Here is a 26,134-nt window from a genome sequence, read left to right as displayed (position 1 = left end):
AGTGTAACTAAAGTACTGCTGGGTCATGAGGGAAAATGGATATACAGCTGGGGCTGTACAAGCTGCACCAATGTACAAGATACTTACTTCAATAGGAGTAGATTCAGGTACTTCTCGTAAAATTACAATGCAGCGATTCTGGTTTGGCCTGACTTTTTCACCCTTCTCATCCACTTGGACTAAAGGCAATGCTGAGAGAATATACAACATATACAACATGGTTGGCTTAGATAAAAAACGAGATAACAGATTTTATATTAAATCTGTCATCTTGAAAATACAATTAACAGGATGTTCTTAATTCTACAAACTGTTAACTTAGGAGCTCGACAGATTGCCCCAAAGGGGTAGCCAGCAGCTGCCCCTTTTTGTGTCAGATTGGAGCCGCAGCAACTGCACGCTGCACCCCCAATCCTACCTTTCCATGGTGCGAAAAGGAGCCACAAAAAGCAGCTCCTTTTTTGCGCCCTGGAAAGGGTGCCATAGCTGTGGCAGCGCAGCCGTGTGGCACTCCTTCGGCACTGCGTTGTATGGACGCAGTGCAGGAGGAGTGCCATGACACCATGTGGATCTGCATGTGGTGTCGTGGCACCCTAGGGGCGAAGGCATGGCATACGTTATCTGGACACAACGCCCTGACTTCGCCCCAGGCTGGCCTTTCAAATTACAGGTTTCTAATACTGGAGAAAGGTCATGAGTTACGTAGTTCATTCCAGGACAAAAAGAAAAACGCAGCTGACACCATCCAAGTCTTCCAGACATACTACATATTTTAAATTAAGAAAAAATCTCTTGAACAGTTATATATGTAATCTGTTTGGTTTGTATAATGTTTATCTTTCTCTTAGTGAAAAAAAAACTCCTGGTATGCTCTTGGAATCAGTCAGCTCTGATATGGCATGTTTTTCTACACTGGAAAGGAAATGCTGTATGGCCAGACACTATTCTTTACCAACATAAAAAGAGCTAACTTAATAGAAGTGGTTGTTAAGCATTATATTTGTCATATCCCTCACACAGATGATTTCTGTCTTCACAAAAACGGGCTCTATCCATGGTGCAAAAACATCAGTTTTAATAAATATAATCATGAAACTGCTAGATAAGAATTCCAGATGTAAGTTTGTGATCATTTGAAAACAATCCCAAAGAAAAGATAATTTGAAGCCAAACCCAAAGAAGGACCATCTAAATGTAGCAGTAATAAAGTACTGTAAAACAAATACCGAAGCCTTGCTATCAACAAATGAACAATACACATGCCAGCCATGAAAGCCTTCAACTTCACAGATACCGAAGTGTTTTAGGCCTGTTGTAGTATTGCATACTCAAGTTTCTAGTAGCAGTCTGGGCTGCATACTTCAATCCTACACCCTCCCTGCCCACATTGTGAGGGAAAATATACAAATGAGCTTTAATGTGTTCAAGTTAACATGGTTAGAGAGCTTCATGTGTCTAAAAGCCCTATCTTACCAGTGTCTCAGGATAAATCAGGTCTCCTTCTACACTTATAATAAATAATGTGCAGCCTTGGTTGCTTCTATAAGGTTATAATACATAACATCTGAATAAGGTTATAGGGAAACTCAATACTACCATTGTGAATACTGGTAGAGGGAATTTATCTAATGAGTCATTTGTATTATACAGAGGATTAGCTAGTGGTTTTATTACCTTCACATCTCAAAAATATGATTAATTTACGGTAGGTCCAAAAATGGATGATTTGAAATTAAGCTACTGAAGTTCTTCTTTTTTTTAAAAAAAAAAAGAAGATATCTTACACACAAATTGTAAAGAGTCTAACCCCCATTCCCAAGTGAAAAGGTTATTTCATACAATAACATTTAACAACTCATGTATAAATCAGAGACATATGCTTTACCAGTTACTTACATCTCAGTACTTCAACAATCAAATCCAAATCAGTACTCAGTTTCTTGACGTGATCGAGGTTAGCTACTGTCATTATTGGCACATACTGATCACTGTCCATCTGAGATATAAGGTACATGTCACTGGCAAGATTTTCTCTGTTGAAGGAAAAAAGAGAAGCCTTCATTGAAATATTTTCATGATATAATTCATAAGCATATCTGTGTTGCATTTGCCTTCATGGGCCTAATTCATATGGGGGAATCATATGGGGAACCAGTAAAGTACCTTGAAACGCCTCCCCAAATTCATCAGAAACAAACAAACAAACCAAAACACACTACCTGCAGTTTCAATCATAGAAACATAGTTTTAGCATTAAAAGATACAGATTGTGGTGGTTCCTGACCTCAAACAGACCCAAAGTATTAAAAACTATTGGTTGAATGTGATGTCACTTCTGGTGTGTCAAAATGGTGGCATGACCAGTTGAAAGGCTCTTTAACGCCTAGCACACGGCCAACAACGGCCTAAATCTGATTGCTAGTCTCAACTAAAGCAGACCCTTTAAACCAATTTGCTGAACAGTAAAACTATTCTTATGAACCCCATTACATCAACCAGCCTACTAAAACTGAGACTAGCAACTGAATTTCATACAATTATAGGACTATAGAGCTGAAAGAGACTCCATAATATAACTCCAAAACAGATGTTACATAATACTTCCTTTATTGCCAAAGTTACACTGAAACATTCTTGAGTTTACTTCTGGAGTGTGGCCAAACAGGTCCTTACAACACGACCACTAAAATGAATGCAGTCCACTGTCAGGTGTATTTAGAACTGCTTTATAGCCCCAGGCAGACAGAAGAAGCACATATGAGGAAACAAACATGGTTAGGCCTCCATATGCAGCTGATTGTCCATACTTAGCTTTATTGGTGACAGGCCCTAAAGGCCTTGTGAGGCCTAGCGTTGACAGCATATGACCTCCATTAAATGATTAAATGACAAATAAGGAATGTGGAGGGATTATTTTAAAATAATAAGCTGTTCTCAGATAGACTTTAAGACTGGCTACTACTGTACATTTAATGATAAAATTAAAGTACTAAAATATTTCCTTCTGTTGCAGATAATAGGCCACAATTATCTTACGCCTATTCTCAGTGGTTACTGTTTTCCAAAATAAATAAATAAATAAATAATTCTTTGCACAGAAACATAACACATGTGACTATCTAAGAGACCAGCACCTTCTAAAACTGTTTTATACTTATAAGCTTTGGTGTCAAGATAAGGGAAATGAAAGCAAATTAAAAATTTAGCTACTAAGCAAAACCCATTTCCTATAGTAATTTCATTTCTATCTAAACTTCAGAATTTCAAAATATCAACCTGCTGAGTTTGCCCTTGTCCAATCATGAATTTCCAAGGAGCCAAAATGCCATAGTTCCCTACTATGCTAATATTTAACATCATGGTAAAAATAAATAATTTCCCATCTTGTCAATAGCAAGTAAAGCAGCTGTGTGCACTATTGGACAATAGCTACCTTACACTTACCTAGATAAACAAAACTCCAGTGTTTTCTTAAGCACTTCTCGCAAATCTTCCTGACCTTCTGGCTGCAGCTGTTCTTTACCTCCTGGAAGTGGAAAATATGAAACCAACCCCAAGAAGAAATATACATTTTTCATAAAAGTAGCCCCCTTCATATCAAAACTTTCACATCATTTAGCCCACAGCCAATTAAACTGCTGTTGTCGTTATTCTGTGCTTTCAAAGAATTTCTGAGTTATGGAGGCCTTATCACAAGGTTTTTCTGGAGCTGAGAGTGTGTGACTCAGCTAAGGTCACCCAGTAAGTTTCCATGGCTGAGCAAGGAATCAAACCCAGATTCCCAGAGTTGTAGTCCAAAGCTCAAACCACTATACCATGTTGGTTACATTGCCATTGGGACTTTTTCATATGAACCCTGGCTACAGAAAGTAATCTCGCTTATGAAACTGGCAGAAACATCAAAGGCACTCAGAAAAACCCAGGATTGCTAGATGTTATAGCAATCTGCATGGCCACTCCCAATTATACTGACAAACCATTAGAAAACAAGAGTTGACTACTTAGAGAACTGAACTGTCTAGAAACCATGGGATTCATTTCACAATCAATACATACACATACTCTGAAATATCAGTCTTGATTTGTTTCTAGTAGTGACAAAGCATACAGACTATGGTATGCAAATATCTGAATAGGGCTTGGTTGTAAGTATCTGGAAGCAGCCAAGAGGGCCTCAAGTATTCTATTATTCTGCCTTGCTATGCACACCTTTTGCATACTCACTGTACCGATTGTGATTTTTATGTTTTAAATATGTTATGGCAAAGAAAGGAACTGTAACAAGTACATAAGACCATAACATATTTGTTGACTATTAACTACTGCAATGTTTTTTTCAGATAAATATTAAGCTGATTCTTTTGCAAGGGTTTTGTTTGTTGTTTTTGAGTGCCTTCAAGTCATTTCCAACTTATGGAGATCCTAAGGTGAACCTATCATGGGGTTTTCTTGGCAAGATTTGTTCAGAGGAGGTTTGTCATTGTCTTTCTCTGTGGTTGAGAGTTTGACTTGCTCAAGGTCACCCAATGGGTTTCATGGCTGACCTGGGAATCGAACCCTTGTCTCCAGAGTCGCAGTCCAACGCTCAAACCATTACACCATGTTGGCTCCTGTTTTTTTAAGGGTTAGGTATGATTTAGTAAGAGAATAATGAAAATTCTTGCAATCAAATATTAGAATTTATAAATGGAAATGGAAGAATTTTAGTACAATGTGTTAAACAAAAGTTTGGGGTCGTATTAAGACATAAGAGCACTGGAAAGCCATAAACTGATTCTTCTGTATTATAGAATTGTGGAAACTGTCCTAGAAAGAATCTAGATTTGAGGTCAAAACTAACAATGCAAGAATTGTATTTGAAAAACTTATAACACAATCTTATGTCTACTCAGAAGCAAATCTGAGTTCAGTGAAGCAAACTCTCACGTATGTGTACATAGGATAGCACCCTCAAGAGCTCTTTGACAGCAGATTGTTAGAAAAATCTTCCAAATTAGGGGAAATATAGAAAAGAACTTGTATTTTACAGGACACATCCATTATCAGCAATGCACATTAACATGGACAAAACAGCTATTATTTCAGTTGATTTGTAAGAAAGCATGAAAAAGTAAGTTTCCTCATATTTACAATTAGAAGGCTACTACATGACCTGGAAGCTTTCTTAAAAGCTGTTCCTACTAAAAACATTTTCTAAACGTTTTCTGTAACACTGGAACGTAGACACACACATCTTCAAACTCCTCCACCCATGTAAGTAGAGTGATTGACTCTTTAACCTTAAGAATATTAAAACTTAGAGTTTGAGAACCTAAAGCACTGAAGTCAAGGAAGTGGATTAGCCACAGAAACTTTACTGTTATAAAGTCTACTGAATTTCACTGCTATGAAATGGTCCTTAAATTGTCCCCAGCTGTACTCTCTGTGGTTAGGGATGCTGCTTAGTTTCATAATGCCTTCTATTCTGAGAGGAGATACTGAGCTTCTCAAATTTTAGTATTAAAATTCAGGAAGTGTTATACCACCATCTGGCCAGTTAATATCTATCTTCCATATATTGTATAAAAATGTTAAGAGCTGGACATATATTGTTCTTGTGTTCACATTGTGCAAGTCAAGTATTTGGCACTTGGTCCAGAATTCATTATGCTGAGCATCTCACATTTTAAAAAATCTAGAACACACACACACCCTGGTCATTAGGGCATACAAAAAAATTTCAAAACAGTAGGCCATAACCAGTTTGAATCTGAAGGAGGAGGATATTAAAATAAAGTATGGAGAGCAGGAATTTTCATTATAGAATTAAAACCAGTAATGTAATAAATTATGCTAAGTCACAACCTCTGAACTTCATATAAACACTGATTCAGGCAGAAAAGACTTCTGGTAACAGACTGGTTTCTATCCAAGTATGCTGACAGGCTACTTAACAACCATGTTGGAAGTCTTTTCTGACTGATGAGTATGATAAAATTCTTCAAATAAACAAAATACTGGTTGAGTATTAACTTAGGTTTAGACAGAGTTGTTTATGCCAGCATTTCATTGACCTGAATTTGTTGTTCAACACAGTCTGCTAATGAAGCAGCCATACAAACAATGCAACGTTCGCCATATACCCAGTACAAGTAGTAATTTCTAGATGAGCCAGACCTAGTCTTACTCCACAAGTATGCTGGAAGAATTGCCACATTAACTGGAACATGGTATTTCAGACCATATATTAATGATTCCGTAAACATGACAGTTGTTACTAGCCAGGAATTTTGAAAGCAATGGCTATAATTCAATGTTCTTCAGGTAATTTATGCTGTTCAGGTAACTTACATTACTATTTTTATAGGTTCCTGACACATAGGTGTTAAGTTTAAACCTGAAGGCAATATAAAGTGGGGGGGAAAACAATTCTACAGACAATGAATTTATCTGAAGATCATTTTCTTACCTGTCTGAGTGTTTTCATGCATAGAATCATACTCTGAATGCTCTAAAGCCAAAGGGTTCATCTCTGTTTGGTCTGATAATGGAGCTGTTAGTGATGATTCTTGCAGTTCCGTTAACGATTCATTCTGGTGCTTTTTATCCCCATCACCGTTGGCCTCCAGCCCTACCGAGAAAACTAAAAGAGTTACTAATCAAATTCTTCATTTGTTCTGAACTAGACAGGAAAAACTTTGTATTCCGAGTAACTGCCAGAAGGATAACTAGGCTTGTTTTTTGCATAGATTTAAAATAAACTAGCAGAGAAGCAGGAAGGATAACCTTGAATAGATTCATCAAATTATAGGTGGCTATGCCTGCATTAATTTTACTGTGAAAAATAAAATTAGTCATACTCGTTATACTTAGAGAAGACTCATGGAAATAAATGGGACTTATGACTAACTTAATTTCCATTGAAACCAATCAAAATTACTGTTTAAAAAATTGCTGTTCATACCTTCTTTGCAGGAATCTGGCGGATGATCTGATATTTCTTCCCAGTTTTTGCTCACACCACCATCAGTAGCACCACTTGCTTCCACATGTAACATATGATTCCCCCATACTTTTGCATTAGGATTTAATTCAGAAACCTTGGCTGACTCCTAGAAAACAGAATTACACTTTGTGGATTAGCATTTGGAACAGAAGAATGTTTTTAAAAGAAAGCAACAGTAACTCCATGTTCTTAAAACAGGTCATTTGTTATGTTTTTTACCAACTGTTTCCCCATGAACTTAGACATCAAGGGTCCATCATGAATGTATCAATGTTCCAAAACATATTGCAGGAATAATCCAGTTTGGGACTGCTTAAACTGCCCTGGCTCAATGCTAGGGAATTCTGGGAACTGCACTTTTGTAAGACATTTAGCCTTCTTTGTTAGAGAGCTCTGGTGCCACAATAAAAAACAATTCCCAGGATTCTCTAGCACTGAGCCAGGGCAGTTAAAGCAGTCTCAAATTGTTATTACTTCTGCACTGTGTTTTTGGACTATGGTGGTACAAGATATACCCACTACTGGTTCTTTAAAAAGCACCTTATTATGAAGATGTTATCCTAACTTAATTGCTGAGAAAAATCATCTGCATATGTGTACATCTTGATATGATTCAATAAAACTGGATCCCAACTTGATCTTCTGGTCACATGCAGAGGCGATTTCCACTGACTCTGCTTCAGTATCTTGTCTCGGTACCACCACTAAGCATCTCCAATCCCTACAAGATGTCTTTTCTGTTCACATGTACCAGGGCTTTCTACTGAACACCCTTCAACAGTATTCCTAAGGGGGCACAACCAACCCTTGTACTGTACTTGTTTTCAGAAGGCATACTGCGAATGAAAACATGGGAACGTTCTGCTTCACTTGTGGCAGGGAAGGTAGAATTTATGGTTTTATATTTATGACTGAATTTATATATATTTTTCTCTTCTAAATGGATATAGTTGTAATGACAACTCTACAACAGTGGTACAAAGATAAGAATAAAACATATTGAAGAAAATAACAGGCAGCAGTAAAAACTGAGAGCATATTAAAGGCAAAAGGAAAATTTAATTATCAAGAAGACCAGTAGCTAATATTAAGTGTCATTCTTTCAATAGTCCTGTAAAAGTATGTTAAAATTTATTCACACATTGAACAGGGAAAGGAGTCGGAAGTGACTAAAGCTGCCTATAATCCAAGAAGACCATGGCTAATGGAAGATTGGAACCACGGACCTCTAACCTCATGTTACAGCATTCTTACTATGTGGAATTAAGTTCCACACTGAATTGGAATTTTAAAGTAATGTATTTGGGATGTGTGTCTACCAAAGGAACAAAAACTTAGAGGATGTTATATATAAATTTTTCTTTGAACAGACACAAAATTGTTGGTAGCTTACATTCCTGGACACAAAGACCTATTTTTAAAGCTTATTATTTCATTAATCTGGAGTATTTGCAGCACTTGTTAGTTTATTTATTTAATTTATATCCTACCTTTTCCCTTGCACAAGACCCAAGGCAACACATGTCCCATATTAGTAGTTGTTCTGTACCTTGAAGTCATTTTCGATTTATCACAGCCCTGAAGCAAATCTATCATGGAGTTTTCTCTGCAAGATTTGCTCGAATGGGTGGGGAGTGTGACTTGTGCAAGGTTACCCAGTGGGCTTCCATAGCTGAAAAGAGATTTAAACCGTGGTCCCCCAAAAATCGAGCCCCACATTCAAACCACTATACTATGCTGATTCTTCTATGTCCCAAATACTTTGCTTTAAATTTCCTTTGGTATGTAATTTCAAATAGTAAGAGTGTTGTAACACTCTGTAGCTCCCTAAGGTGACCCTGCTTAGCTACCAGAGAAGTTGAAATATCCCACACAGCAAAAGCCAACAGTGTCCATGCTTAGGCTGCACTGAGTTTGTGATGATGTTGCTTTGAGAGGTGGTGAGCATGAAACAGGCAGGTGTGTGCCTATGTGTGCACACACACATTGACTATTGGCAGAAAGACCCCATTGCTGTGCATTGAAACCACCAGCAATTGGATATTTAGAACACATTTACATATTAGACTTTTCTAAGATTGAACATAGTATAACTTAAGTGGGTGTGCTATATACTGTAGCTATTGCAAACCATGTTTTACGATCTAATAACTACTGTATATAGCTGTGAGAAAATTGGCCTATTTACTGTATTCCCTTAAAGAATTCAGGCCTGAACTGCACTGGAATCTTTGGCCTTAAAGGCCAGCTTGGAGGCGGAGCATAGCAACCACATAACACACGCCCGAGCTCCGTCCCCACGGTGGTGTGATGTTACACACCTCACCACATGGCGCTCCTCTGGTGCTGAGCCTGCTATAAAGGTGCGGCACCACTTTTTACAGCTCTTTTTTGCACCCGACAAAGGCCAGATTGGGGATCGCAGCGTGCGGCTGCCATGGTCCCGATCTGGCTGTAAAAGGGTCTCTCAGAACTAATGACTACGGCAGGTTACAGATGGGCAGGGGAAGACGTCTTGAAGGTGTCTTCCCCTGAATACGGAGCCTCCAGACCGCCCGCCCCGGGGGCGTGGCTAAGGTGGATGGGGCTTCCACACTGGGGGTAGTGAACACTGCAAAGAGAGAGGCAGCTTCCGCACGGGCGGCCAAAAACGCGGCTTTTTTTTCTTTTGCCGGCTGGTGGATGCGCAGCTGCGGTGGTCAGCACCGGCGGCAGAAAGCGTATGTGCACATTTAAAGCGCCCAGGCCCCTTTAAACTTTTTCCCCCACCCTACCCAAGAACAAAGGTGGCCTCCTGCCAGCTGGTGATGGCATCCTTGTCCGCTTGCACGTTGCCAGGCTCACTGGCATCATGGATGCCTCCTCTCCTTTGCTCCCCGTGCTCTTGCTGAATCTGCAATGCACAGCCACAGCTGTCGTCGCTGCCACCGCTGTCACCCTGCCATCCCCCATCACCTCCCTTGTACATATGTAAATATTTAAAGTTTTAGTGTTTTTTTATTGTTAGGTGAAAATGGCGCAGGAATGTGTGTAGGGGTTCACTTTAAATTCCAAACTTTCTACAATTCTAGCAGCGCATGCGTACATGTTGCTCTAGGGTTAGGGTTATGAGCATTAAAATAGAGTGCAGCTGTGCCGCAGCTTCCACAGCTGCCTGGCATCTGACGCTGCAATTAAAGCCTGACTGCAAACCGCACATGTCTCGGGACCCCGACTCATTATGCGACGCAGCAGACACAGAGCTTTTAAATGGGCAACTTAAATTAGCGGCGTAACAATTCTGGCATATCGGTGCAGCAGCTTACATACGGAGATGCGCACGTACGCCGCTTATCAAAAAGAAGCGGGAAAAAGCGGCACCTTTTTAATGCCGCTTCTTCCCACTTGGGGCTTGTGGGCGGCGCGTTCATGACGGCATTCAGGTAAGGACCGTCTAAAGGCTACACCTTCATGATGTCATGAACACACCCCTTTTTGCCCGTCTGTAACCCGCCTACGGAAACCATTATGCAGTAGGTTTTTAAACAACAACAGTTTTTTATGTCACAAGTACACCATACTTGAGCACAAATGTAAATAAGCTCCACCAAACCTTGGGCTAACATGCTTTTTTGTCTTTGACATAGCAGAGAAGAGTTCAGATTCTCACAACAATGCTACATCTTATAGCATTATTTCAGGAGCATAATAATAGTGGCTTATCATCTAAAGGGTTATGTTGTTGCTGTCACTGGTAGCAACAAAAAGTACAAAAGGTCAGCAAAGAGGATTAAGAGAAGCTGCAGACACTATCTAGCTGTCAATGGTAAATGTGCCTTGAAAACTGTGGGGGGAAAATGCCTCTCCAAACAACAAAATATCCAACTTGGAAATGAGGCAGCACATCTATAGGGCTATTTTGCATCTGCCCAAGATCAAGACAGTTACTATAATGTCAGTAACTGCCTAAAGACATTGGTAGAAAAGGTAGTCATATAACCTGGATATGCAGAAGCCTATGTGTGCCTAGTCAAAAGCAAATTCATGATAATTCAGTCAGACATACTATGTGTGCACAGGATGCTTAAGGCTGAACTACCAGTGTACAGAATTTTAATGTACTACTGCACAGTTTGAGGAATTGTCTTAGGAAAATTGCTTATTACACGATCCATATCACATCAATAACTTTGCATTGGATAGTTTGGGGGACGTACATCTCTGACAGATGCCATGTGATGTGTATGTTTGTGTATCTATACTGTTCTGTGACGAAGAGTATGCTGTCAGTAGGAATAAAGTCACAGGTCCAGAATGGAAGAAGACTTTCTCAAATTTAAAGCACTGCTGGGAAGAATCTCCAACATAGTTTGGAGCTAGATCTAGGAAAAAGGCAAGCAGAATTCCACCTGTGCAGCTATTCTTTTTTCTCCCTAATTTCCCCCTCTCCTGCTCTCCAGTGTTACTTCCAAAAGTCAGACCTGAGGGTCCAGGGAACATCCTGGAACTGGAGCATGAAAGAATAGAACATGATAGGGGACTTAAGAACAGATCAGCCTTCCACAAGTGGAAATGACATTCTGCATGATCTTTTGGATCTAAGCTGCATCATTTCAGACAATTTATGAAACCAAAAAGCACAGACTGGATTTTTAAAAATTCCTCATGAATCAAATTACAATTGCAAAATACTTACACAATCTCCATCTCTAGCTTGCCAGCCCCAAATATCACTGTTTTGGTGTACTGGCAACTGGTAAGGGTATCTTCCTGTATCCAAAGAAGGAACAGACAGCTCCCCAGCTTGGTTTTGGAGGGGTTCATTTGCAGTGTATGCATTATCAATTTTGTTAAGAGATGAATTAATCCATAAATATCCCATCAGATATTCCTGATCATCAATGAGGTTTCTGGCTGAGAACAATCTACTTAATGGAACAGACTGCCACAGTGGATGCACTGGTCTTAAATCATTCATATCATCTTGACAGTTACTTATATCCATTTTGTGTATATTAGTAGGCTCATTTAAAATGTCTGCCATCAGATCTAATACATGCTTTACATTGCCAGGCTCAGATTCTTGGTCATTAATAGTCACAAGAGGAATTTCATATGAAGGAGTAGCAGCATATTTATCTACCTGCCTAGGGTCAAAGCAAACCCCATCTGCATCTTTACAAGCTTCCATGATGCAAGTCAGACTGACTTCAGGATCTGTTCTAAAAGCACATTCCATACCAGTTTCTGATTTACATAGACAACTTTCAGGATGAGAGTGCTTTGTGGCTTCCTTTAATATATCTATATACGGAGTTGAAATTCCAGAAATTAAAGACCTAAAAGGAGATATGGTTTCCGTTGTGTTTTGTTCAGTTAAAGAGTAGTTTTCATGGAGTCTTGGATTCTTCTCACTTGAACTGACAGATGCCTTAGCACAACCAACTACTGTTCTAGCATCCCCCTCATCAACAGATGCTGGAAACTCCTCAGTTTTAAATTGGCTACTGAGTCTATGAATTTGCAGGGTATTTACCGATGCCTCAAATACTTCAGACCTCTTTTCCACATCTGAAGATATACTATTCTCTCTCTTTAGAACATTACTGCTATTTAACATACAAACATCAAGAATGAAACCTTCAGAATCAGAGTTTGTTTCAGTTTCACTGCATGTCTTCCTTCCATGCTGTATTTCAAATTTCAATCCAATTACTGGTTCTTCCACAGATGTTTTTAATATGTGAGAAGTGGCCCCTGCACTTAGTTCATCTTCCAGTCTATTGAATGTATATTTGTACTGTAGCTTGTACTGTTCATCATTAAAATCCATTTCACCTACTTCAGAATGTTTTGAAGAGACAGAACAGCTGTTATCTTCATTAAGTGGACTGGAATATTCATGAGTTTTAATATCATTTTTTGAGCCTTCACAATGAGCTTGAATTTCTGAGCAATCCACCTTTTGGATTCTCTCATGTTCACTTGTATTAAGGGACCCAGAAAACGTATCTCCATTTTTCCATAATCCTTCATTCAAACTTCTTGTTTCTGATGGTATGCCATCCATTTGAATATCAATTTGGTTTATACAGCTGCCATCTTCATTTTTGCTAAACTCTGAAACATGAGATACTGCTCCTTCAAAAACCAAACTATTTGAAGTTGAAAATATTTTAATATTGCTGTCTAAAATATTTGCATGGCTGCAGAAAGCTTCAAAATGTGAAATATCTTCTGGTTTCAAGAGATGCTCTAGATTATCTTGTTTAGAACAGCTGGATGTTTCTCCTGCTTGATAAGCATATATGGTCCCAAATTCATCTTCATGCCCTGTAAATCTCTGTCTGCTTTCCAACTTTAGATTATTCTCTTGTTCTTCTGTATCACTTTGACTTACAAAGTCAAAATCATAGGTTGTTTTGTAAAAGTCTGATGTAAACTTTGGATTTCCTAATGACTGTTCTGATTTCCCCCCTGCTGCAATATTTAGATTTCCATTAAATGCAGACGTCAGAGAGCCAGTGTCACAGTTATTCCCATAATCAAGAGTGGAACTGGATGCACATGACATGTGTTTTAATAGTACAGGATACTGCATGTACTTCTCTATGTGCATAGGTGTTGGAGAATCACAGTTTTCATTAACTGATTCATTCACAAAGATTCTACTACCTAGCATATCCATTTCCTGAGTTCTATTTTGAGGAAGTTCCTCAGCAAGTGCTCGTGCCCTTAGACCATCTGTTTCTAGATTGTCAGAGTTTAACCTATAGACCCCATTCTGTAAGCCAACAGAAGTTTTTATTTCTGTTTCATTTTCTGGCACCAAACTATCTTCTTTTATGTCATAAGATGCATCTTTCAGGATGCTGGTGTCACTTGGCATCTGCACTGGCTTCTCAATTTGGAATTCTTTCATACTTTCTGAAGGTCTAGTCATACTATACACTTCTTGAACAACTGAATCTTTAATATCTGAAGTAGTGTCACCATGCATGAAGTCTTGTCCTTCTACTAAATCAATACTCACATCGTCATCAACTACACAAATACTGTAGAACTCATTTTTAGTGCTTCTATGATGCCTGTCTATATCAAGATATGCAAAAGCTGAAGCTGCTGTTTCTGTATCAGTTTTGCTTGAAATTATTACATTGCAATTACTTTTAACAGTAATTGCAGGCTCTACTTCATCTTGCAGTAATAAGCACTCAGTTGGTTTTTTAGTATATGTATTTAAGGCTTTGGGGAAGAAACTTCCTTGGCTTAAATCCACTGGCACACATGAAGTGGGCGGACATTCAAATGTACAGCATGGATTTTTAGTTACGGTAGATCCAGTTTCACTATTGCTATGGTAGCTGCCTCCATTATTCACACATTGAGCATTACTATTGCTATTTTCCCTCAGACTTCCATCAGCCACATCCTGTATTGGTTCACAGCCTTGTAAACTGTTATACCTACGTAAAACCCCCTCCACATTAAGCAGAAGACTAGAAGGTCTACTAGTGATATGGCTAGCTTCAGCAATCCCTACACCATAGTTTAAATGATATTTAGATGGTTCCATGCAGTTGTCATGACCCGCAACTTCTCCATACACAGTCTCTTGGGTTACATGCAGTTCCTGCCTTTCCATGGTCTCCAAAATTGAAGTTAAAGTTTTACTTATCCCATTTTCAGAGGCCTCCTCTTCTGTAGTTTTTTGCAATAGGCTCATTTTCTCATTTTTGCTGTTATTTAGTTCTTTACTGAAACAGCAACCCATTTTTCAGTTCTCTTTTGCAATTCCTGGAACTATAAGCTCCTTTCTGCATGCATCCACTTCACTAAGACTGCTGGGGAGGCAAGCCAACACCCAGATGCCAAAAATAGTACTGTCTAAACAGTGCAGGGGGCTCATATGCTATTGCCACTCAAAATGGAAAGCACTGTTACTAAGAAATGCCTTAGTATATTATCATACATACTCCAAATAATATAGCTTATAATCACACTTTTCTGGCTAATATTATGGACTGGGAATATTGATTTTTTTTCCAGTTCTGAACAATTTGTTAGGTAGACACTGCAGTAATGTCTTATAAGGAAAACAATGCCTTGTGAGAAAGATAGGCACATCTAATATTAATAATGTGTAAACACTTTTACTTCTGTCTTTTTAAATTATTTTGTCTTTTTTAATTACTGTAACCTGCCTTGAATCCCAATGTGGGAGAAAGGCGGGATATTAATCCTTTAAACAAACAAACATTTAAATAACTGGATTCTGAAATAGGGGTACATGCACTTCTAACGTGCTGCATACTGCAGGCTCATTTAACAGAATGAGGAAATAATCTGATAAACAGACATTATGGCTGCATCTGCACAGCAGAAATAATCCAGTTTTGACACCACTTTAACTATCATGGCTCAATGCAATGGAATTCTGGGAACTGTAGTTTTCTCAATCATTTAGCATTCTTTGTCAGAGTTCTGGTCCCACAACAAACTACAGTTCCCAGAATTCCACAGCACTGAGCCATAGTAAAGTAGTGTCAAACTGGATTGTTTCTGTAGTGCAGATACAGCCTGTGAGATTTCCATTCAGATTAAATTTATAATTTCAACATTGAAAAAGTAGTACCAACATAAACTACATGTGGGGGACAGAAGGGGAAAAATATTACCGTTTGCTGACGTTCAACAGTATTTTACATGGTAATCTCCAATAAAGAAATCCCATTCTAGCTACAACACATATGGCATTCAGTATACAGGTTGAGGACCCATTATTCAAAAATGCTTGGAACCAGAACCATTTCAGAGTTGGGATTTTTTCCGATTTTGGAATACAAGTAGTCTAGTACGTACTTGTACTGTACTGGTGAGGCTGAAGAAAGATGAGGCTGGAGAAAGACATGAAGATCTTTGAAATGGCCAGAATCCAAGTGTAGTGCTTGGCACGAATCCATACTTCCCACCATTTCACAGATCCTCACATCTCTCCCCAGCCTCACAAATACAAGTATATAGTACACTATTAGCATTTCAAAATATAAATCCAAAATATTCCAAAATCAAAGTCTCAAAGCATCATGTCGGCACTCAAAAAGTTTCAGTTTTTGGATTTCTGGATTAGGGATTCTCAAACTGTATTTAGTAGAAGAAAGAGTAAGAAGTCAATGAAATAACTTTCCACATGTTGTAACTTCACCAGGATTGCTAAACAGGTTTTGCTGCAATCTGACTAGGATGAGTAAGCAGTTCTCAATGCTAGCTTTATATCCTGTATTTATACACTGGCCAATATTATCACTAGATTCTGAGTCAGATTCTTCTCTGGGTTACCTTAATAGCAGCCCACAAAAGTTCCCCAGAAACAAGATGACATGGAATGTTTTGCCAGAAAAAATTTTTTTGCATCTTTCACTGCAACACCTGCAGCAAGAAATGTTCTTGATGCTGTTGCTTCCTACATGCTCATAATAGCTCAAATTCAGAGATTTCTGAAGATATCAAAATTTTACTCATCTCAGCAAGAAAGTCAAATACCAAGAAAGCAAGCTAGCAAGCAGATGTTCTGGGCTACAACTCTCACCAGCCTCAGCTGGCACAACCAGGGGTGAGTGATATAAGTCAAACTTCTGGAGGATGGAGTCTTGGGGAAAGCTTCTTGCAGACAACAAACAAATCAACCATGTTTTCCAGTGTCTAAACTAGATTGAACTGAAAAGAAAAGAAAAGCAAGCTCCCTTTGTGAGAATATTCTATTATTTATACTTCTTGGACAGTTAGGTTTTAAGATCTCACTTGGTTTTATTTAAAATCACATCTGTACTACAACCAGAGAGTACTGCTAGCTATATAAAACTTGTGTCATTTGTCTGAGGCACATAGGCCATGAACAAAATACTTACAGTCTTGTTACAGACGTGAAGACCCTATGTAACAATGTAAATCCTCAAGCATATTCAAAACTTTAACTCTGTTACCCCACAGTTTATCTCCAACAGAATCTGAGGTTATTTCTACTCTACGTATGGCAAGCACAACCAAATGCTAAAGGATAGCATCCATTTTATGTACTTAGCAGAACTGCATGATAATTAATAATGTGCAAAGTGCAGTGTAATTCTTTTGGAAATCAGTGTGACAAGTTTGAAAGAATATAGAGCAGTACCTAAAATCATTTCATTTTCATGAAAAACTTCATCACAATACTTACTAGATGAGAACTATCTTTAACTTCTTGTACTTGCTGCACCTGCGGTTCAGCCACAACTTTAGTGTCCTGATCAGAAGTCATGAGCTGCCTGCTTTCTGGCTCCTCAGAGAGAACTGTATTGATCTCAGTCTAAGCTGCAAGGCAGAAGAAAAGAAAGTCAAAAAATGCATGCTATTCAGCTAGCAGTGGTGAACAGAAGACAATGCTAGTTGATGTATTTGGCACATTACTCTAAAAATGTCCATAGTTTGTACCTGAACTTCCATGAAGATCACCTGACTTGGTTCTTTTCAGCAATATTCAGTTACACTGGTAAATAAACTCCACTGATTTTCTAATGCATAAATGTAATAAGATGGAAACTCATAAAAATGTACCCCATTCCATGCCATTCCAGGGGCTGTTGAGCCTAAGAAATAGAAGTGTAACTTGTAGTAGGTGAGAGTAGGCAGCAGCCCCACTGTCCAATTAAAGATCTGATCACACATCTTGAGATCCAAACCCCAGTTACTACAGTGCCTCTAATCTCAAATACTCTATTCCATTGTCTGATTTTTTTGGTCTTACTATCAGAAAATTACTCTCTAAAGAACAAAATTTCAGCTTGTCAATTTTGGCAATGGAGAACAGACTGTAAGAGCAAATGTAGGTGACCTGTCAAACCAATGTTTAAAGAAACAGTAGTGTCCATTTCATGATACACTGAACTGATAGAATGCCCAGTTGACTCCTTGAAAACCACTGGTATTTGCAATACAGAGTGGACAGATGACTATACTTGTTTGCCTAGAAGACTAGCAATGTTTATAAGTAAGTTTCCGGATCAATGAAAAGTGTTACTGCTTGCTGTTAATAATGGCATCAACAAAAAATACAAGAGCACAGTGTTAAAGTGTGAGAATTATTGATCTATGAAAAAGAAAAAAAGTATTATTTGCCACAGACTTTTGGATAATGCTGAATGTGTCTAGGATTAAAAGTGAAGCCATTGAAAATTACAGTTAAGACAATCTGAGATGAATCCTTGATATTTATATAACATATACAATGACAAAACTAAATGACAAATTGCATGTAAACATAATCCACTTGGTTTGTCACCTTTGTAAGATTCTGAATGATGCATTTTTATATGTTTATACTAGTTGCGTAGTAACTAGTGCTGTGCTTATGTCAGGGAAACAAAATCCTTGCTGAGTACTAAAACCTGCAGTTGCCACTGGAGAACTAAAGCAAGTCGCATAAGATACTGTAGAGATGCCAGCAACTTTTCTTCCTTGGAACAGTGCTGAACATTCTCTGCCTAAGGACAAAATGCATCTCCAACAGGAAAGGGCACTACAATACTGTTTATTCTCCCTTTTTATCATAGCACTTTGTATACTATTAACATACGTCATTATACCTTGCACAGCAGGCATCTGTTTCCATTTGCTACACTACAGATGTGAAATGTTTTAATTTGGAGAGTGCAGGGAACAATAGCTCTTGTTTTTATTCGTCAAAACTATTACTGTCCATTTCAGGACCTGTTCACAAACACTTTTCACTCTGTTTTTAATGTTATTAAGGACTGCTAAAACGTTAAGTGTGGTAGAGGCTTGCAGCCAAAGATCTGTCTAGATATTTGAAATGTGTGTTTTTGTACCTCCTATCCATATTTACCTCTCTCAATACTACTTAATAACTGGATACTCTCTTTCCAGCCTTTTCCAGCTCCATTCTACAAACAAATTTCTCCTCCCAATCCTATCCCTTAGTCACTCCACTTTCCCTTAGCTTCTGTTTGCCTGCTGCTTTAAGGCACTACATACTTTTGCTTGCCTGTCCCTAATCCTAGGACTGAAGCAGATCAATCCAAAAACAACTGTGTTTGAGGTGGCCACAAGAAGTACAGATAAAAAAAATATAGCATAACATACAAGCTCAGATGTCTTGGTCATAGTCATACAAACATCTTCTACAAGCAATTAAAAAAAAGAAAGAAACAGTAGAGCAGGGGAAGATGCTGGAGATTACTTATGTGTGGCTTTTAAACTGTGATTACAAACGGGAAAAGGCAGCTCTGGCAATAGCTATCACACAATGCTGCCTCCGACCTGTAGCTGCTGCATCTTCCAATCACGATTAGGGTATTTCTTTTCAATGTTGTTGTGTGCCTTCAACTTATGGCAACTGTAAAGTGAACCTATCATGGGGCTTTCTCAGCAAGTTTCTTCAGAGGGGGTTTGCCATTGTCATCCTTTAATAATAATAATAATAATAATAATAATAATAATCCTCTGAGAGAGAGTGGCTTGCCCAAGGCTACCCACTGGGTTTACATGGCCATGCCAAGATTCAAACTCTGGTCTCCGGTGTTTAGTCCAATGTGTAAACCACTACATGACACTGGCTCCCTTTTCAATGACAGGGGAAAAAAGACTTTGAGGGAAATCTAGCAATATAATAATAATCCAAGTTTATGATCTAACTACTATATAAAGGCAGAAGAAAAAGAAACTGAAAAACTCTATGCTGGGCTTGAGGAGGACATTGATCACACACCAAAACAGAATCCTAGAGCAAAATTGAGACTGTTGTGCTATGGACATATCATGGAAAGACAATAATGCTTGGTAAAATAGAAGGCAGTAGGAAAAGAGGAAAACCACATTATAGATAGATAGACTCAGACAAGGGAGCCATTGCTCTTAGTCTGTGGGACCTGAACAGGGCTGTTGATCAGAGAGTGACCTGGAGGTCTTTCATTCATAGGGTCACCATAAGTTGAAATTGACTTGAAGGCGGTTAACAACAACAACAACAACAAAAGACAAGTGTATGTCACGATCAGTACTTTACAACTGAGAACAGACAGATTCCAACCATCAGCTGTGCCCTATTAGTCATGCTTTGTAAAATTCCCTGGAATGTATTTATGGCGATAATTGTGAAAGTAATTGAACTGAGACATTCCCCAGAATTTGACTGCTCCCAGATATGTGAGTTCGCATCTATTCCTAAATATTTATCAAATACGATAAATGCTTAAGTACATATCAATTTAATAACACTTATGTGTGATAGTATACATAATTAATACATTTTATTAGCATTTAGTAAGTTTTTGTTGATTCTATTAAGCAGATACTAGTAAAAGATTAATAATTTTGAGCATGCTACATACAATGTCTGACACAATAACAGAATGACTGTATATTCTAATCTAAATATTATTTGTTACAAATTCCAATATGTCTTCATAGGACTACTAGCTAACATCTGAATCTGTGAACATTGGGGAACTTAGACTAGGGCTAAACTGAAATGGATGTCCCAGTATACAACCATTTTTGTCAGGATCTCTGAGAGAGCAGAGTTTTAGTGATTTGGCAAGACGGCAAAAATTCCAGTTCTTAGAATTATCCCTGGTTATCCCATTTGGCAAATTAAACAATAATGTCCTTACTGTAAATGGACTTCATTTTTCCTTAGCGTAAAACTTCACCTTTTGTGGCAACATATAGCACTACCATCAGATGAAGTACATGATCTTTAAACTGACTACACCACCTACAGATAAATGAGAGAAAAGAGCCACTAAAGCAGAAGAGGAGTAAATCATGGCTGGGACTAGCTACAAAAGAGGCAGACTTAGTATTTCAGTGGCTGTCCTGCCCCCATATCACTATTTAAGGCAACCAGTGAACTGAGAGACCACTGAGCTCAGCCCTTCCTTGGGGTTGTTCTGCTCCCAAGCAGAGATGTGGGGTGCAAAAATTACACCACCAGTGTATGTGCTTATCCATAACTGTCTGGACTATTGGACTATGATCAACCATGTTAGATGGGCTAAACATAGGATATAAAGTTCTAGGTAATTAAAGAAACAACAGATAAATGAACAGACTAACAAATGAATACACTGCTAAACTTCTTTCTGTTTAATAATAATAATAATAATAATAAAATTTATTTGTATCCCACCCCTCTGATAACAATAGTGGCGGCTAACAAGTTAAAAATACAAAACCTTTCAAATCCCTAGTACCCTCCCCCCCTTAAAAGGTATTAAATCTAACAGAGAATTAAAACTATACAAGTTAAAACTGACCCAAAGGTCAAACAACATAACAATAATCAATATAACAATAATCAATGGGAGCGGCGGTATCTATTTATTCATAGGAGTTTCCTGAGGCCGGGTTCTCTATTCTGGAAAGGCCTGCCAGAAGAGATCCGTCTTAACAGCCTTTTTAAAGCTGTCTAAGGATGTAAGCAGACGGATCTCATCTGGCAGGCCATTCAACAATCTGGGGGCGACGATGGAAAATGCCCTCTGGGAGGTAGCCGAGAGCCTAGATTTTTGTGGCTGAAGTAGGCCTCTCCCAGAGGACCAGAGTGCATGAGGAGGATTATAGGGGAGAAGGCGGTCCCAAAGATAGTTTGGACCTAAGCCATTTAGGGCTTTAAAGGTAATAACCAACACCTTGTACAGTGTTTCACTCTCTTGCTTCTCAGTCACAAGTATAAGTAGGCAACACAAAATGTGATGTCCGTGTTCACAGTCTTACACTTATCCTTTAGTGAAATAAAGTGTTCAGCTTGCTGTTCTGAATCATTTTTTTTTCTCAACATGACATTCAACTGGTAAGTTGTTTGGAGAGTGAACTGCAGTGAAGATACAGTAGGCCCTTGGTATCTGTTGGTGTTTCAGGACCCTTGTGAATGCTGAAGTCCCATTAAGAGCAATGACATTGTCCTTTATGGCAAATGGCAAAATCAAGGGTTTGCTTTTTGGAATTACAGTCCGTCCTCGCCTTACGCGGGGGATCCGTTCCGGATCCCTCCGCGTAAGGCGAATTCCGCCTATGCTCGAGCCCCATTGGAAACAATGGGGCTTGTGTGTGGTGATGCAGGTGCGCGCATGCGCGCGCGTGACGCAACAGGCGCGCACGCCCATTCAATTGAATGGGACGCCGCCACCCCTTCCGTCCCGCGGCTTGAGCGCGTATGCTCAAGGCCGCGTATGGTGTGCCTGCGTATGGCGCGGGCGCGCTGTAAAAAACAAAAACATACAATTCAAAGCCATGGGTCATTGAATCTGTGGATATGGAGAGCCAATCGTATTATAACTATACTTACAGATACTACAGTTATTCATCAGCAAAAGAAAGTTAAACTCTTGTTTACGACTACAGCACTTTAGGTATGTGACTTTTAAATAACAGTATTCTTTCAGGTGTAGTCATTTTGTTAATTTTAAGGGAAACTATTCCCGACATTATTACAAATACTCAAATAAAAATGTTCACATAAAACTTTGGATGCTTGAATGTAATATTTAAACCAAATGAGCAAAATCAGATATTATTTAGAGCACTGAAACTTCTTCAGTTCTGCTTTTTACAGAAAATTTACATCACTATCCCAAGTAGCCCCTCATGTCATATGGCAAACAGCTTTTGAATTACATAGGTGGAGAGAGTAATTGTTCATAAAAAAAGGCTAGCAATATTATTTGGTCTGTGTCCCAAAATCCACTGGATGCACGTAAATCCTTGGGTCTAACAGCTCTCTGGGATATTTCCCTCAACTATAGATGGTGCCTGGGAGTTACAAGAACTCACCTTGACACTGAATGTCTTTATATTCCAAATATCTAATTTCTGAGTCATATTTTCTATGAATTTGAAATGGGAAACAACACACTTCATTTGCCCACCACTTGAAGATTTACTTTTCCTTTTTCAGAATGCGAAATATGAAGCACAGGTACCCATATGACCCTCTCTCATTTTTCTACATAAACTATTTTGCTTCAGTCTTCTCTGAGTCTTATAATTCTGCTGTATACATCACAAATAGCTGAATGGATCCACTTTCTCAGAGATACTGCACAATTATCCCCAATGGAATTGTATGAAAAAGTTGAATGGCTAGTTCAGCAAAGGGAGACATTAAAGATGCAATCATCCTTGTGGTTGGGTATCTGGTGCTTACAACATGGATGGAGAATATGTGGCCATCCATATTTTGTTGGACTGTAACTTCCATGATCCCTCACTGTTAATTACACTACCTACAACCAATGGGAGTTGCAATTCAACAACAACTATAAGGTCAAAAGCTTCCCAGTCCTGGGCTAATTTAAAATCTCATGGCATAGTAGTTTTTCCTAACATATAACTTGAGAATTACAGGTTCTAAAAGTTTTGGGAACTCTGATACTGCAATTACTCTCCCTGAGTCAAGTGAGGATCCAACAGGTGTTAATTTACTAATAGACATAAAACTCTTAAGAGCTGTGTCACATAATAGATGGATGCCAGCCACTGGCACTGGGTATTCCATGCTCAATCTTGGCAGGAACATTAGTTGTTTCTGGTGATCTGGCTGAGCACCCAGTTCTAGTTCATCCTTGGCCTACTTCATCCATCTCTTTGAGACAAAGTAGGAAAAACTCATTTGCTTACTCACAAAGCCTCTTTCAAAAGACATTACTGAAGATGCTGTCAATATTAGGTTATGGGACTATGCTTCTGAAACTACTGTAAGTCGCTATAGTTAAGAGTTCTAATTGCAGAGATACTGTATTCATTACACAGCTAAGGGATATGATATCTGTAGTTAGTTTTACCTATAAAGGCTTAGAATAGCTTCTGAAGCATGCTTCCTGACACAATACTGGATGCATTTATTTATAATAAACCCCTTGGAAGGACAAGGAAGTACGGAGGAACTAAATCAAAACGCTCCTAAAAAAGTAAGCAAGTCAGAGGAAAACAGATCAGAGGAAAGTTATAAAAGAATAGAATCAAGAAAGAATGAGTTTGGCGAACAAATCAAACAAAAAAAGGGTCATAATAAAAACATAACTCAACCAACCTCTAACTCTGGAAGCTCAGAGGAAGGTGAAATATCGGAGGAAGAAGATAGTAACAGATCAGACACAGAAAGAGAAGTCATAAACCTAAGAACTAGAAGATACAGAGCAGAAAGATGGGATACGAAGCGAGATAGAATAGAGACTGAAGGAGTAGAATCAAATAAGAAACTACAAAACAGAAATAAAAAGAAAAAAAGACAGAAGAAATAACAATTAAAAAAAAAAAAGACGTGACAGGGTCATAATATAACTGCCATAGTTTTTTTCTTTCTTTTCCTATCTTATTTACACTCTATGTCTATCAAAATGCAAAATAAAGTAATTTCGTGGAATGTTAATGGTCTCAATTCTAAGTTTAAGAGAAGTAAAGTTTTTCATTATTTAATGAAACAGAAGGCGAATATTATATGTTTGCAAGAAACACATATGAGGAAAAAAGACCTGAAACTGATAGAGAATAAAAGACTTGGAACAATGTATGCAGCTTCAGCCTTCCAAGGAAAAAAAAAAAGGAGTGGCAACTTACATATCACCTCTATTAAAATCAAAAGAAATATTTAAAGATTCGATGGGTCTGTACCTGGCAGTGGAAGTTGAATTTCAATTAAGGAAAATACTTTTAGTTAATGTTTATGTCCCACAAGAAAATAAATCTTCTTACTTTAAAAATTTAAGAGAAAAATTACAAAGCTGCTCTTATGAGACCATAATGATTATAGGGGATTGGAACGGAGTGGTTAATCTCCAACTTGATAGATCTACATATACTAAAGTTAAGGGCAATACAGGCAAACTTCCCAAATCAGCCATTAATATGATTAACTCGCTTAATTTAATAGATATTTGGAGAACGCAACATACTAATGTAAAGGATTTTTCTTTCTTCTCAGGAAGATTTCACTCATGGTCTAGAATAGACATGGCATTCGTATCAAAACCTTTTTGTAAACAGGTGATAAAAACAGAAATACTGCCAAGAATAATTTCAGATCACAGCCCTTTAATGCTTCTTTTAGATCTAGGGAAAAAAGAATTTTCATGGAGAGTACAAGATTATCTGTTATCGGATGAGAAAGTAGTTAAAAAAATAAAAGAAGAAATCGACTTTTATTTTAAGACTAACGTAAATGAAGATACTTCGATGGCAGTGGTATGGGATGCAGGGAAAGCTGTATTAAGGGGACACTTAATCCAACAACAAGCAAGATTAAGAAAGGAAAAAAAAATAAAGAAATAGAGCTTACAAATAAACTCAAAGAGGCAGAGAAGAACTTTAAGAAGCATCCCCAAGACAAGAAGTTAAAATCAGAAATAATATCTATCAAAAGGCAAATAAATGATATACTTACAGATGAGGTAACAAAAAATATAGAAGATACGAAACACTATCACTTCGAGAATGCAAATAAGGTTGGGAAATGGCTGGCGAATAAATTAAGAAAGAAAAAAGGAAGGAATACAATATTAAAATTAACGGCAAATGGGAAAGAATATACAACTCAAAAAGAACTTTCAAAAATAATAACAGAATTTTATGGGAAATTGTTCTCATCAAATTCAGAAACACAAATCCAAAAATCTAAAATCAAAGAATTAATTGAAAAATGCCAGATATCAAAAATAACAAAGTCACAACTTGAAATGCTAGACTCCCCAATAACACTAGCAGAAGTAGACATGGCCATCACAAACTTAAAAGAAAATAAAGCGCCAGGACCGGACGGCTTTACGGCCAAATACTACAAGATATTTAAAGAGGAACTGGCAATCATGCTACACAAAACAATTAAACAAATAGAAGACGGAAATTTACCTCAAACATGGAGACAATCCTTAACAACACTAATTCCTAAAGAAGGTAAAAATGCCCAAGATATAAATAATTATCGCCCCCCTTGGTTATACTAAGTTATTTGAAGGGATGCTACAAATAATATGCCTTCAAGGAAAAGAAGAAGAAGAGTCCATTTTACATCACATTTGTATAAATCTTATTTCTGTTCAAGCACTGCAAAGTGCTCTGGACAACAAAGCTAGCTATGACAGGGCTGAACAATCCAAAAGTTCTTTGTGGTTCTGCCAA

The 26,134-nt window shown here is 38.1% G+C and overlaps 1 protein-coding gene across 1 annotated transcript in view; it reads right to left on the bottom strand.

Moving 5' to 3' along the window:
* LARP4B (La ribonucleoprotein 4B) overlaps nucleotides 1-26,134 on the bottom strand; it is a 59,425-nt gene that overhangs the window by 11,624 nt on the left and 21,667 nt on the right. Inside the window, exons 2-7 of the mRNA XM_089533523.1 lie at nucleotides 17,181-17,314; nucleotides 6,944-7,091; nucleotides 6,449-6,610; nucleotides 3,445-3,526; nucleotides 1,897-2,033; nucleotides 88-191 (exon numbers count right to left, since the gene is read on the bottom strand). Coding sequence (XP_089389649.1) covers nucleotides 88-191; nucleotides 1,897-2,033; nucleotides 3,445-3,526; nucleotides 6,449-6,610; nucleotides 6,944-7,091; nucleotides 17,181-17,261 — 714 coding nt within the window. The 5' untranslated portion in view covers nucleotides 17,262-17,314. The remainder of the gene's footprint in view (nucleotides 1-87; nucleotides 192-1,896; nucleotides 2,034-3,444; nucleotides 3,527-6,448; nucleotides 6,611-6,943; nucleotides 7,092-17,180; nucleotides 17,315-26,134) is intronic.

This window comes from Sceloporus occidentalis, unplaced genomic scaffold, assembly GCF_023333645.1.
Source record: "Sceloporus occidentalis isolate IW3139 unplaced genomic scaffold, rSceOcc1.0.p SCAF_7, whole genome shotgun sequence".
In the NCBI taxonomy this organism is placed as follows: Eukaryota; Metazoa; Chordata; class Lepidosauria; order Squamata; family Phrynosomatidae; genus Sceloporus; species Sceloporus occidentalis.
This window is presented reverse-complemented; position numbering and strand designations above follow the sequence as displayed.